The 16,093-nt window shown below is 39.7% G+C and overlaps 1 protein-coding gene across 4 annotated transcripts in view; it reads right to left on the reverse strand.

The window, feature by feature from the left end:
* The window catches only part of LOC122810216 (kinesin light chain 1-like), a 2,247,025-nt gene that overhangs the window by 610,662 nt on the left and 1,620,270 nt on the right, over positions 1 to 16,093 (reverse strand). For all 4 annotated transcript variants that reach the window (XM_044081914.1, XM_044081987.1, XM_044081756.1 and 1 more), the window contains one exon: positions 8,043 to 8,216. In XM_044081914.1, coding sequence (XP_043937849.1) covers positions 8,043 to 8,216 — 174 coding nt within the window. The remainder of the gene's footprint in view (positions 1 to 8,042; positions 8,217 to 16,093) is intronic.

A 16,093-nucleotide genomic window follows, 5' to 3' on the forward strand; every position in this document is an offset into this window, starting at 1 on the left:
GGCTCAAGAGTCAGTCACTCTAGGGGTCTCAGCCTAGCTTGTGACATGAGCAGATCATGCTGGAGAGACAGATACATCTCCCAGAGACTGCTGCTTCTCTGGAATAGACTTCCTATTCATGTAAAACAGAGCTTTTCACTGACCCTATTCAAACTCAAACTAGATAATTGGATTGGAGACAGCAAATTCACCCCTGGGTTGGCACCCATGACACTCAGGGACAGGAGTAGCCAGTGTTGATCACAGACCCACAGATATATATATATATATATATATATATATATATATATATATATATATATATATATATATAAAATCTGTCTATATTAGATCTAATATACATTTATATATGTCTATATTTAATCTATATATATATATATATATATATATATATATATATATATATATATATATATGTGTGTGTGTGTGTGTGTGTGTGTGTGTGTGTGTGTGTATGGTATACCATTGTTTTGTCGAATGCTTATTTTGTCAAAAGAAAAGAGTGTGGGTGTGACTGAATGTGCATTTGGTCAAATGCATGTGTGGTTGAGTGATGTAAGTTTCAGAAGTAGGATGATTTAGTTATTTATTTACTATTTCTTTTGTACTTTTTTGTTATATTTTACAGTCACTAAACATCAAAAATGCTGCTTAGTGAGTGTCAAATAATAGTTCAGTCTATCTCAATCTCCCTTTCATGCATGCATGCACTGAAATATGCAGACAAAAACACACCCTTTTCTATTTTTTTAATTTTTGTCTATTTTATTTTTAATTTTAAGCTCACTAAATTACAAAAGTGCTGCTTAGTGAGTGTAAAATAATGGCATCTGTTAGCTTCCTTACAGTCCATTTGTTTGCCAGTCAGAGTGGTGATGTACAGGTCACCTGTTCTCTAAAGAGTCTCATACTGGTATGTTCCCACACTCATAAAAAAATAGATCCTACAATAATTGCCCATCCATGAAATACAGCCATACCATTTCCTCCACTCCTTACTGAAACATCCAGTTGTCCCCAAGAAAATGTGCATACCCTGATATAAGCAGTATACTCGGGTACTGCATGCAATGCGTTTCAGGCCACTGATTGATACATTCAGTACAGCAGGGCAGATGGACCCATGTCAGTAGGAGACTATGGCTCTGTCATGAGTCTTGCCTGTAAGAACAGTATCTACAAGTACAATGCTTTGTTCTCCTGCCCTAAAAGATGTTAGGTCACTCAGCTGCTATACCTATAAAATTGTTATGACACGTCACTGCAAACATAATTTCATATTTATAAGTAGTGATTCCCTTGAAATGATAGGTCCAGTTTTAACCACTGGTAATATGGACATTTCAGTAATTTGACTATGGCAGCTCACCATTTCTACAGGTACAAACTCTGGAAATGTACACATACAGCTGGCAGCTGTATTACTAAATGTTACCAAATATTCCACAAAATCATATGCACCCCTTTGTCTAGAAGTCTACTTCAACTGTTCCATTATTTTCTGGAAGCAGAGGATGTTCTCTGAGATTTCCTCCTTAGCTACAACAGAATGACAAAAAAAAATGCACATCTTAAATAACCAATCTAATACAAGCATATATAACTTACAAGACAAATTAAAGGCCAATGATCTTTTAAAAGTACTTACAATACATCTCAGAGGCCATAGGATAATGTCTCTGCATATTGCTGTTGTGATACCAGCACTGGTCACCAGAGTGGGGTATACCAATGGCATTCAAGCCACTCTGGCAAGACTGTTTAAGGCATCCACTTTAGAGTGGGGACTCTCATATAAGTCCCCAGTCAGGAGCTCATGGTTTTTTCTATGAAGCAGATAGATCTTGCTCTCCTTGCTGTATAACCAGGGAGCCCTGACAGTATCACTGCCCATGGAAGCCATGGTCATTCACCAGGTTGCAGTCCAGACAGCTATGTGTTTTTTTGGCATATCTTACTTATGGATACAAACAATTCCTTCATATACGTACCAGTATGACCTCTTAAACATATGACTCAAGGATATGTTTTTACAGTGGCCTATGTAACAGTTATGTGGGAATTATATGTAAGCTGCATGCAGCTTCCCCTTCTTTTTCTTTTTTGGGGTGGTGGTGGGAGGTTATACCCCATATATGTGTGGGTAGCCAACCATACATATGTCAATACCACATTTTTTTGTCATATCCTCTCCTAGACTTTGAAGTTGCAGTCCTACCAGACATAGCTGTATACATCAGTTCCTTTCCATTTCTGAAAAAGTATGCCACAACATTTTGAAAAACAAAGAAAATGCAAGTTCTCCTATGCTGAAAATGACATCCTGCTACAGTCCCTCCAACTCCATGATCAAGAGATGATGAGCTAGGAGAAATCTGACTGGTTTGTCTGTGTTCATGCATGGCAGAATGTTAAAGACATCAGTGCTTTGGGTGGCTAGAACAGGAGTTATGAATAAGTCAGATGATGGCCTGTTAGTAACATCAGTGCAGCCAAATGTCAGGCAACTCACTTGATACAGTAAAGTAGTACAGCAGGAGGCAGTCCCCAGACTGAACCACTGCTAACGAAGATGGAGGACTTCCTAGCATCTCTGCATGGGGGGTCTGGACAGTTCCATAATCCACAGCTGAGTCCTAGATATTGGTGCAGAGCTGACCAGACTACCAAGAATATCTGTTGTCAGTGCCCCAGGTGGGAATGTCTTAACAACTACATATATACAGTGTGCTACCTAAATATGTGGTTTACTAGAGGCTACAATCATTTCAACTTCATTTTGCAGGAACATCAGTGCTTTAGGTGCACAGGGCACCAGTACAAAGTTTGTTTAGTTATTATTTTCCTACACCAGTATGTTATACTAGCAACAGTTTATTTATAGGACTACAGCTATTGGTGAAGGGTAAACTTAGTTTGACGATTTCTTTTGGCATTTTCACAGGTGCTGTGTTTGCGGAGTCCTCTATCACAGGTCTATATACAGTTGTGTGATATCAGGGAACCTCCCAGCTCTGATGATGATGATGATGATGATGACAACCAGTTTCTAATATGGCCATGGCTCACTGTGTCACTGTTAGACAAAGACAATATTATATCAACATTCCCACACCATTCTATGGGTACAGCTTCTTTCAATTTGTTCCACACCATTTCCACTCACAAAGCATTCCATCCTCTCAGCCTCGTGTGGATCTTGCTTGTGAACATTTCAGCACTTCTACAGATGGAAACATGTGCATTCTAGGTATATATGCTTCCTGTGGGTGGGTACCCTGGACCTGTCCACTAAATTCCAGAAGTGTGCTGCAGCATCTGCTGTGGCTGTGTCTCAGCACACAATCACTCAGATATCACTAAACACTCTCACAACAGTGGGCTCTGCAGCCCCTCCCAGTCCAGTCTCCCAACCCACCCACACATGTCTGAGATGCACACTGCAAATATAGTGTGTAGACATACCACCACACAGTCAACATCTGCTGATGACACTTGGCACTGTGGCCCTCTCACTCTGTGATGATAACTGTGCTCCATTACTTGGGTGTAGCAATGTCTGATGCACAGTTTGCCCAGTCTTTGCATGGTATAGTACAGTCTGGATGCAGGTTTGTATGCATCATTTTAAATATTCTGTATAATGTTTTATTCTGGCCCATAGTTTTGTACTAGACTCTGCCTCTTGGCTAGTGCCATAGCATATAACCCCTTCCCCCATCTGGTATTAAGAGTAAGTTGGCTTCTCAAAGTAGAACATGGAAATCGCACAAAATCAAAATCAATATTCTGTATGATTGTAAGCACATCTTTTAAGCCTCATAACTAACCTGATATGAAATACAGAAGGAGGCAATTCTGGACATATTGTAGGTGCTTTGAAGAGCATTCTTAGCTAAAATCAAAGACTGAAACAATGCTATTTTCATGAACTCTAATTGTTTCCTGGCTTAGGGATGGAGTCCATTCTCATCATGGTATTAGAAACCAAAATACTTAGAGGAATTAACCCGAGAGAAACTATAACCAATTTGTTGAATATCTAGCCGCTTTCAAAACTCTAAAACTCACTTTACCAAACTGGAAAACAACAATCAATGGAATGAGGTTGTCTCCTTATATGAAGCTCATAGAGTGCTTAGTTGCTGTAAAGCACCATATGATGGAGCGCAGATAATGTTGCAAAGTATTCCTGACTTCACAGGCAAAGAGAACATCTGGTCACGTACAGTACTTGTCTTTGCATTAGACCACTCCCTTTTCTTGCATCTCATTCACTCGTTTGTGAAACTCAAGAGTTGTTTTCTATTGGGAAGAAATGGATGAAGAGAGGATTATATTGGAAATGTATGCAAGGAACTTGCTAAACAAAACTTTCTGCAACTTTAGCCCACTGAAGCATTGTCATGTTAGAGGGGCACAAGTGCAGGGTTGTGCCATGTACAAGAACAAGGAAAGCGATTTGCTCATGATCACATGCAGTCCTGGATTCATTTATTTATACTTCTGTTAACTGGGGTCAAGCTCTGATCCCAGTGGACCATTTTCAGGGTCGGCCTGAGGTGTACAACCAAAGTAAAGAATAAAATGATAAAACTATATACAATTACAGAAAATGTATACCATCAATCAAAGTGTGATTAAATGTCTGCTAATGATATTTCAGCTTTTTCTTATCTTCTTGCTTTCTCATCTCTCTCTCTCTGTCTTATGAAAGTGTCTCTGTAAAAAGATATTATCCATACATTCATCACCCTTAAGCCATTTTTATATGTATTGTGAATAAATTCTGACCTGGGTTTTCTTTTTATCTATTTTTATAAGTCTTAGCAGTTTCTTTTCCTGACTGCCTCTTTATTTTGTAAATTGACCTAAGATCATAGCACCAGTTTACACTTTATGTTCTTTTCATGTATACATGCAGTATTATAGGTGTGTGTGTGTGTGTGTGTGTGTGTGTGTGTGTGTGTGTGTGTGTGTGTGTGTGTGTGTGTGTGTGTGTGTGTGTTTGTGTGTGGATCTAGGACTGTTGAACGAAAATGAAAGAATCCAAATCCACTATCACCGAACACACTTTAATGAAAGCGCTTTTACCAAAAAAGTGCTTTTGTTAATGTGTGTTCAAACAAAATAAATAAACATTACATTTACGTTTTTGCAGGGGGGTAAGCCCCCCTGCACCCCCCACATCCCCCTACTTTTATATTCTCACTCCGAGGTCACATTACAGTGGGGAAAAATTTTCGAGAGAAAAATTGCACAGGACACTAAGGATAATCACAAGGCTTTCTTTAGTTATGTTAGGAACCTGGGTGGTAATTCTCAGATATGCTCAGAATTAGTCCAAAATGACAAAAAAATACACCGAACCCACAGACATTGCCAACATCCTAGCTGACAGGTTCAGCAAACTCCCCACCAAAAGGGCAAATATCTATCCCAGCAGAGTGCTGCCCCCCCTGACATCTCAGATGCTCAGGTAAGAGCCGCCCTCTCCAAAGCAAAAAACACAGCATCAATGGGACCAGATGGTGTCCCGGGCTGCATCCTACATGAACTCCAAGAAGAGCTAAACCCAAACATAAAACTACTGTTCAATCTCAGCCTTACTACAGGATATGTGCCCAAAGAGTGGTGTACAGCAACAGTGGTCCCTCTCCATAAAGGTGGTGCCTCAACGGATCCTGGAAACTATCGCCCCATAAGCCTGACAAGCTTGGTCTGCAAAGCTATGGAAAGGATCATCATGGACCTCATAAATAAAGGTATTGGGGACCTACAAACACTGGATCCTACCCAGTTCGGCTTTGTTAAGGGCAGATCCTGCCTCTTAAACCTGGTTGATTTCTTTGAAACAGTCACCAAGGCCATTGATGAGGTGGAAGGTGGTCCACACAGCCTACCTGGACCTCGCAAAAGCCTTCGATACAATACCTCACTCGGGCATTATAGATAAGCTCACCAGCTTAAATATAAACCCCTATGTCACTAGATGGATTGCAAACTGGCTCAAGGACAGAACCCACATGGTTAGAATTGCTGGAGCCATGTCAGACTCCAAACCAGTTACAAGTGGTGTCCCACAAGGCTCAGTCCTGGGACCTCTCTTGTTCGGTATATATTTCTCAGAGGTACAGGCCAACATGGAAGGACTGTGGCTGACCAAGTTCGCAGATGACTGCAAACTGGGTGCCATAATCGACTCTCCAGCCGACACAAGAATCCTCCAAAAGGGCCTCATAGAAACAGACAACTGGTGCCAGAGCCATGGCCTCAAGCTAAATGCCAAAAAGTGTATAGTCATCCCCTTTGGCAAAAACAAAGTGCCCACAAATTACCAGATAAGTGGTAATCCATTAAGTACAGAAGAAGTAATTAGGGACCTGGGGACCCAAGTTGATAGCAATCTCTCATTTGACAACCACGTGGCCAAAGTGGTTAGAAAAACATTTTATATAGCCCACCAAATCATGAAGGGATTCACATCTAGATCAGGGGAGGTCATCGTGCCTCTTTACTCATCCCTCATCAGGCCCATAATTAAGTACAATGCCCCTTTTGGGATGTACCTTACAGGACACCTGCAGCAACTGGAAAGACCCCAAAAGTACCTCACCAAGAGGATCAAAGGGCTCAAACAGATGCCATATGCTGCCCAGTTAAAGAAACTCCAGCTCTACTCAGTGGCATACCGCCTGTTCAGAGGTGATCTGTATAAAGCCATGTCCAACCCAGAATTAATGGACATGCTGCACCTCAGAAAATCCAAATCCCATCGAGCTACGCACTCGAGAGACTTGAACCTCGGCACTGAAATAAATAGGACATGCTGGAGGGACAGATTCATAACCCAGAGGCTCCCTTCACTCTGGAATAAAATCCCAGTCCAGGTTAGGCAGAGTCCCTCATTGACTCTCTTCAAGAGGAATCTTGATGAGTGGATGAGAGATCGTAGGTTTACCCCAGGTATCACTTCTGTGTCACTGTTAGACAGAGGCACAGTATACTAACCTCGAAAAAGGGCATAGCAAAATAAATTTAAAATGGGTGGCGAAAGCCAAACACATTCTGGCTAGGCTTATAAATGCCCTAGGGCAGATAGCCTAGTATGAACCTATGAACCTATGAACCTATAAAAGGGAATTTTCTCTTATCCCCATTGTAGTGCAATCTCCGCAACAGGCATACTTACGTGAAAGTGCTTCTTCGGTGAAAAACACTTTTGTGTATGTATGCTGGGCTGTTTCACATTTGGTCCTGAACCCGTGTGTGTATGTATGTGGATTGAATCATTCATGCCTGACTTCTGCATGCTGTATGACATGTCACATCCGTCCAGTCTGCTGTTAAGAATTGACCTAAAAATTACATTTAATGTTCACAGACCAGTATATTACTTTCTTTGCCACAGCTTGCAGTCCTGTTTAGAGATGCAGGTGAGTGAGGATTTCATTCTGAGGAGTAGTTGTTCCGTTCTATTGTAGATTATTTCTGATGTGTAATGTGTTCCTTTCTCTACTTAAATCTGCCTCTGTTCTTGCTCTAATTATGAAGACATACCTATCCATATCTTACATCTCCTTACACCTCCCTTATTCACTCACTACGTTACTTCTAGCAATTTCTCTCTAAATATACCATAAGCCCTCTTTTCTCTCACTTTGTAATTCCAGTTTGCATTATACTAACTTACCTTTAATTTCTCTATAAACTGGTTAAAATTTTGCTATTAAATCAATGTCAAATAACTTTTATCCATTCTTAACCAATAATTTTCATATTGTGTCTTATTTGGTATAATTATTCAAACTGTAGATGGTTTTGAATTATTTCTGAAGAATGTAAAATTATTGTTCTTAAAATGTTTTGTAATACCTTGGAGCTTTTTTCCCAAGCCTCCACTAAAAATGGACTTCTACCCAGTTGGGTTTCCTGGTAATCAAATTTCAAACAATAAATAATTAAATGTTAACACTTAAAACATGACTGATGTTTTGAATGGCATGTACTGAGACACATGTCAAAATCAGTTTCTTTCTTACCAAATTGTTTTTGGTCTTTGCCACATTTGAGTCGTGAGGCCCAAGCTGGGTTTGATAGATGTCCAGTGCTCTCTCATAGTAATGTTCTACTTCTTCATATTTCCCTTGGTTCTGGCATAAAAGGGCCAAGTTGTTCAGCTGTTTAGCTACATCTGGATGATCTTTTCCCAAAACCTAATAACAAAACAGATGGTATTACTAAGACTTGCACCTGCAGTCTGTCTATGGGATATATTTTTGATACAATGTATGCACATTTCAGTTTATAATGTATAAGGGCTATAATGACACATTTTTTTTTTAATTTCAACATTGTATAGCATCACTAAGTGGTTCCTGACACCTTACAGCAGCACTTTCAGATTCTAAGTACAGAAATGATCAGTGACCATTTTGCTCAGTTAAGTATATTCTTTATGAAATACACCGAAAAATAACTCCTGGTAAATTTGCACTGCAAGAATTCAATGCTCCTAAACTATTTATTTATTTATTTGACATTTGTTGACCGGGATAGTCTGACTGGGTCAAAGCCCTTTTTCAGCGGAGGCCCAGAGAGAAAAGCTCCAAACTACAAATAATAACATAAATCAGCATTACAGTACATGTCCAATACAATGAGAAATACAAGGCTCCAAAACAAACAAAAAAAAAAAAAAAAAATATATATATATATATATATATATATATATATATATATATATATATATATATAAAACAGATCAAGAATACAGTAAGTTTGTAATACAATGAGATTTTCAGCAGAAGCATTTACAATGAAGAAGGCAAGGGAGATTTAATCACAGTTAGTGTATGAAGCAGATAGTAATATAAGTGACATACTAGAGGGATAGCAGATACTTCTTGGGTGTAGCAAGCTTGAGGAATAGCATACAGTGTGCTGATCAGCCAGAAAGAAAGGAGGGGAACAGGAGGAAGAGGTGGTTTTAAGACTGCACTGTGGAGATCTAGTCAAGAATAGATGAGTGACATTTGGTTAATAGAAAGTACAGCAGAAGTCAGAGATAAGTGAAGCAGGCTGAAGAGAGTCAGGAATGTGTCTCCTTCTCAGAAGGAGGTAGGTAAGAAAGATAGCATGAGATAAAAAGGGGGACATGGGTATTTGGAGGAAGATAAGGAGTTAAGAGTTGGCATGAAGTTAGAGGAATGTGATGGGTATACAGATTCAGGGTGGGAGATTACAGGGACATACCCTGAGGGTGATTAAGTATTGTTTGAGTAAGTTATTAAATTTATAAGTTTGGGGTATGCCTCTTAGGATCAGGGGAAGCTTGTTCCATTGGATGGTGGGAGAGTAGCTGCATAAATTCTATCCTGCAGATTTGTTAGGTTTGTGTATTTGCAGCAGGTATAGTTCAGAGCTCTGGAGAGGACAGGCAGGGGTATAGAGTGAGACAAGTGAGGAGATGCTTTGGACAGTGAGAGGGTTTATTGATGATGGAGTGGATTATGAGAAGTTGGGATAATTTGAGGTGGTTTGGAAACTCAAACCAGTTAAGAGACCTTAGTGCCAGACAGTGGTGAGATTTGGAGTGTAAGTTAACAGCAAATCTGGCCACAATGTTATAGGAAGATTCAAGTTTGGAGACAAGAGTAGACTGAAGGTTAGTAAAGATTTGTGAGCTATAGAAGAGGTTGGGAAGGAGGTAAGCATTTGAAAGTGTTATTCTGGTGTCAGGGGTGAGGAATCTTTTGTTTCTGTAAAGAAGGCCAAGCTTTATATGGGTTTTCTTAATGCATTGATGAATGTGAAGGTCAAATTTCACCTGGTCATCAGTGATTACTCCGAGGATCTTTGTTTGGGTATCAGGAGAGATTGTGGTGTTGTTGAGTGAAGAGATGTTGAAAAATGTTTTAAGGTGGTAGAGAGGTTTTGGGAGGAAGAGTATTTTTTTTTTTTTGGGGGGGGGGGTTGAGTAGGAGTTTGTTTTTTGGAAAGCCAGGTTTCTGTGAGGTTGAATGATTGTGTGAGAGTTAAAAGTTCAGTGGGGTTGTTAGCTATGGATATACTGGTGGAGTCATCAGCGTACTATATGAGGGATGACTGGGGATAGGCTTTGTGGGGTTCATTGGTAAAGATATTAAAAAGGAGAGGGTCTAAGAATGAAGCATGTGCAACACCTGTTTTGGTTGGGAGAAAGGGGGAGAGATCAGAGAGCCATTTGACAGTTTGGTGCCTGTCTGAAAGGTAGCTGTTAAACCAGGATATAGCTGTGGAAAGGTTAAGTTGAGAGAGTTTAGACAGGAGGATAGGATGTGAGACAGTATCAAAGGCTTTAGACAGATCTAGAAATAGGCAGGCCACATGTTTATTATTATCTCTGACAAGAGAAATAATGTTGGTAAAGGAGATGAGGGCAGTGGAGGTGCTATGGTGTGGGTGATCAGGTTACCTTGTAAGAGGTGAGCTAGGATTTGTTTATAAGTATAGCAATAGGTCAAAATTTGAAAGTTCTGAGGAATTGCCACCTTTGTGAATGGGTATTGTATAGAATTTTTTACAAAGAGTAGGGACAGTTGATTCGAAGATAGAGCAGTTAATTAGGATGGAGAGTGGGTATGCCACTGATGTAGCAGTGAGTTTTAGGAAGAGAGAAGGAAGGTTGTCGGCTGATGGAGAAAAGGCTTTGAGCTTGAGGAGAAGTTTTTTAATGTAGCTTATAGGAACTGGCTTTAGAGAGATGGTGGACTTTTCTAGGGGGGAGCTTTGGGTGGAGGGGGATGGGGTGGGAGTTGTGGATGGTGGGGGTAGGGGTGGGGGGTCTGCATAAGTTTACTTATGGTGTTGAAATAAGAATTGAAAATGGTTGCAGTTTCAAATGGTGAGTTGTTGGGGCAGGGGTTGGGTGAAGATGGATTACCAGGGTGGAGGATTTGCTTGATAGTGTTCCAGAACTTTTTGGGGTTTTTGGATTGAGTGGTCTGGGGTTGATGGTAGAATTTTTTTGTCTTCATTAATGTGTTTTTTAGTGAGATTTTAAAGTTCCTAATAGTTTTATAAGTGGGAGGTAGATTTTGTCTTGTGCCAGAGTTTTCAGGCAGTGTCTCTTTTTTGACTAACTAACTAAGTTGAGTTAGTCAGCCAGGGGGAGTTGTGGGGTTTGACTCAGAGTACGTGGAGGTGCAAGGGAATTGAGTATATTAAGGAAGGTGGAGTTAAAGAATGAGACAGCATGGTCGAAAGGTAAAGTAAAGATGGTGGACCAGTCTATTTGAGAGAGCAGGTTATTGAATGTCTCAGGGTTGAAGTTAGACAGTTTCCAGCATTCTTTGAATTTGTGGGGTTTGGAAATGTGGGGGGAGAGTCAGCGGGTTCGTACATGGCAGTGGTCACTGACAGAGTCAGAGAGTGTTTCTGGTAGATAGAAGTTGGGATTGGAAATAAGAATCCAGTCAATGATGGAGCTGGAATTTGTGGATTTGTTATGGAAAGTGGGAGAAGTGATGGGTTGGGTGTACCCATAAAGGTTAATGAAAGTGGTAGGGGAGTTACCAGTAAGGTTAAGCCAGTTGATATTAACGTCACCCAGTATGATGGTCTCACTGGGGATATAGTCTGATATCCAACTGAGAATCTGTTTTAGTAGGGGTATGTTATTGCCAGGTGGTATATAGACAGCAACTATGGATAAGGTTTTATAGTTGTTGGATTTAAAGTTGGCTTTGAGGAGCACAGGTGGGTGAAAAGAGGGAGTAGGATTAGTTAGTGGGTAGGGTTAGGAGGTCTGAGTGCAGAATAGCAGCACTTTCACCTTTCTTATGGGGTCTATCGAGGTGTGGAATGTTGTAGCCTAGGGGAAGGAATTTGTTGTCTTTGTTGTGCTTTTTAAACCAGGTTTCAGAGAGAGTAACTATATCAGGAGAGCATTGTGCTATCAATGAGTGAAGTTCTGTTATCTTATTAAGGATACTGTGGATGTTAATGGAGTAAAAGGAGAGATGTTTGAGAGGAAGTTTAGTAGTGTTCAGGGGGGAATGTGAGGAGGTGGAAGGGGTAGTTTGCATAGTTTGTGGACCGGGGTTAGGGTGGACATCACCAGAGAGAAGAAGGGCATTAACTCATTAGCCCCGAGTACCTACTGGGGGTGCTTTTGTGCTTACACCTGAGTGCTCTCTGAGACACCAGAATAGGTATATTGTTCCACCCGAGTGCCTTCCACAAGTGCCTTTAACTTTCTATTAAAGTTTTGGCTCCACTGTTACAAATTAAGTTGAAAAAGTGCCTGAACTTTGTCAGGTACCTTCTCAACTTAATTTTCATTGTGGATAAACATCATGTTTATATTTAAAATTTACGATAAAATCAGCTTGCCATACACTGTGTATCTGCTTGCAAGCCGATTCTATTTCTGTTGCAGGAAGCAAGTGGTGGCAGGCAATCGGATTCTTGCAATCCATGCCACCACTGCTTAACACCTCCACCCCCTGACCTAAATTTTCTTTGTTCTGTTGCAATAAATAGAGGGTCCTCCAGTAGCAATTCCCTTTTTTTTTTGGTATTTGCTATATTGCTACTGGAGCCTTCTATTTACTGTAATGGAACATTTCTGTATATATATATATATATATATATATATATATATATATGTATATATATATATATATATAGAGAGAGAGAGAGAGAGATAGATAGATATATAGATATCTATACAGATAGATGTGTGTGTGCATGCACTACATATGCTTACAGAGGGATGAATTGTAGCATATGTTGATCTTTGCTTATCAGAATAAATATTTTCTTTATATGTTCATAATGTGGATGGGCATTTTTAATCAATGGATAGGTGAATTCCGTAACTGTTGCTTAATTCACCATAATTTGCTTGATAATGAAATGGTTCAGTTGACTGAGGGTGTCTTTCTTATGAAAACGGGTCATTTGGGAAAGATAAACAATGTATTTTGTGGATCACTGCACAATAACTACTTCTGTCTTGATTTTGCTGTATGTATGCAATGAGTGCTTGGAACATTTTTTTTCTTGTAATGTTCAAGTAGTTGGAGTTCACTGTAGTCACCACAGACTGTATGCCTTGTTGATACTGACATTTCATATTGCCATTTCAGTATTGCTTTTGGAAGTCAAATGCACATGAGAATGTTTTAATTTAATTTAACCAGGTAATGCATATGATATACATATATATGTAGTCTTCCAATACATCTGTCAAACATGAGTAGTAATCTGTTTGCATTTTCTTTCCTGTGCAGGTTCGTCCACCTTCTGACACTGACATGGCCTCATGAGCAGGAGAATGAAAAGTGAGAGTGTGGGTATGAGGCCATTCCTACATTCAATGGGCTGCCAGCCATGCCTCCATAAGTGAAAACCACTACAACCTGAGCTTCCCCACATCTACTGTGAAGGTGTACTGGATTGCCAGAAGAGGTATGCATTGGAGCGGAGTACTGCAGTTGTTGGAAGAGAAGTGTTCCATCTACCCGGAGCCAGACATTCTTTTGCTGCACATTGGAGGGAATGATGTCATCAGTCAACCACTTGGAAGGCTACGGTTTCAAATCAGAGCAATTTTTGAACACCTGCAGTCATGGTGGCCACATTGTCATTTTGTGTGGTCTGACATAATTCCTCGCCAGATATGGAAAATAGCAAACAGTCAACGGGCAGCGCACAAGGCCAAACGTTTACAGAATGGGTTCATGAATGGCTTAATGCACAGGGTCGGTGCATCTACAATCTGTCATGACAGCATCACCACAGAAGATGTTCACCTTTTCAGAAGGGATGCCATTCACCAAACTGAGGTGGGCATTGCGTTGTTCTTGACTAACCTCCACAATGGCGTGAGGAGAGCTATGCAGGATTGGTAACATGCAGCTTGTGAGAAGAATGGAAAACACCCATGACCAAGTAGGACCAGTATGGTAAGTTAAAACTCTATTGTTATATTTACGAACACCATTATCACTTGCTGAGTAACACTTTATTTTCAGATTGTAAAATAACTATCTGTATGCTGTGCACAGGTATAAATTTTGCATTTGCTTATGATTTGTGTTGTGTAAAATATATTTTTCTGAGTTTGGCAAATAACTGTGGTAAGGAGCTGGTGAAGATGCTGAGAAAGAACAACTGTTTCAGGAGAGTGCTACCAAGTACAATCAAGTACGTCAATAACCATCCTGCAATACTTCTTTTTTTAATTCTACCTGTATCAGGCATGTGTAGAGTTTAGATGATAGGAAGGGCTTAGTAATACAGAACTTGATCCCTTAGGTCCATTGCTCAATGGACGCATGTAAAGAGAAAAGTCATAAGTAAGGCAGACTGCTGACACTGAAGGAGATCATGAGACTGTAGTAGTATCAGCTGTCTGAGTGGGTAGCCAGCACAGGTGTTGGACACATCAGATGCACTTGAGTGCCACTCAAGTCCCATGCCTGTCCTGGGTTCATTAGTAGGCAAGGTCCTTACTTTGCTTTTTCTCTTTACATGTACCCATTCAACAGTATGTTGGCTAGACCAAGCATGCAATCATATATGTCTACATGGCAAAACAACTGTTTCTGAATGCTAAACACATGTACAGACATCAGTTTTGTTAGTTCTCAGGTTATGGAAATTATGATTTTTTTCATATTTTGGTAAATAACTGCAATGGGCCATCTGAATGTGCTTCGTAATACCTCATTTTGAAGACAGTAGTGATAGTTACAACATGGTAAAATAAGTATGCCTGTATGTTGTACACATGTGCAGATATCAAAGTTTGTTTTGGATTCGGGTTATGGAAATTATTATTTTTTGCATATTTTTTTAAATAACTTTGCAAGGGAGCATCTGAATGTGCTAAGTAATACCTAATTTTGAAGACAGTATTGATAGTTCCAACATGATAAAAGAATTGTGCTTGTATGTTGTACACATGTGCAGATATCAAAGTTTTTTTCGGACTTAGGTTATGGAAATTATGATTTTTTTCATATTTTGGTAAATAACTTTGCAAGGGAGCATGTCAGTGTGCCAAGTAATACCTCATTTTGAAGATGGTGTTACTCCTTACAACTTGGTAAAAGAACTATGTCTGTGCACTGTACACATCTACAGATATCACAGTTTGTTTAGTCTTGTAGGATTATGGAAATTATACATTTACAATACTTCTCATTATTATGCCCATGTCTTTGCAAGGGAGCATGGTGATCACACAAATGATGCATCATTTTGAAGCTGACATTGAGATGCACAACTTCTACACTGATATGTAGCCTCTGTCTGGTACAGGTGATGAGATATTATAGTTTGTTTATTAATTATGAGAAATATATTAATCATATTTCTGTGAATATCTCCATAAAGGAGCATCACACAGTAATGGTTAAGGTATCATTTTAAAGCTGACATTCATACTAACAAATGAAATACAAATTGTGTGGGTCTACATGGTACATTGACCAAGATATTGTGCTTTGCTTTTCCAAAAAGGTAAAATATGCACAATATCAACATTCCTTTCCAAATATTCAATAATGACTTTGATATGCACTATCAACATTAACACTGTTGGAAAGGTCAGTGTCTGCTGAACAACTTTCACGTTTACATTTTTAGTCTAGCGCTTATAGTTAAAGAATTATGAACATTTGTTTTCTGATATGGTACTGAAAATGGATTTTCTGAAAATGAGCTTAGGCTGTACTGTTGTTCCTATGGCAGAATTAAGTAGGCAGCTTTTTCAGAGCTGCACCGGAGTGAATGAGTTAATAGGGAGAGGGAGAAGAGATAGAAATGGATAGGGGGAGATGCATTTCAGTTTTATTCTGTAGGCTGGGTAAATTTTGGGAGGTAGTTTGATTTTGCAGAGTTTGATTTCATTGGAAAGCAGTGATGTGTGTTGGAGTGTGTAAGGTAATGAGAGGCTGTTGGAGAGCAGGGGTGAAGAATTAGGTGTGTGTGAAAAGAGAGTAAGTTACAGATCAGTAGAAGAAGGGAGGATAAGATGATGTGGAGACGTGAGGAGGAGGGAGGAGAAAAGAACTTGTTGGCAGGTGTAATGTTAAGTGAG

Source organism: Protopterus annectens, chromosome 1.part0, assembly GCF_019279795.1.
Source record: "Protopterus annectens isolate FY-2018-M chromosome 1.part0, PAN1.0, whole genome shotgun sequence".
Lineage (NCBI taxonomy): Eukaryota > Metazoa > Chordata > Ceratodontiformes > Protopteridae > Protopterus > Protopterus annectens.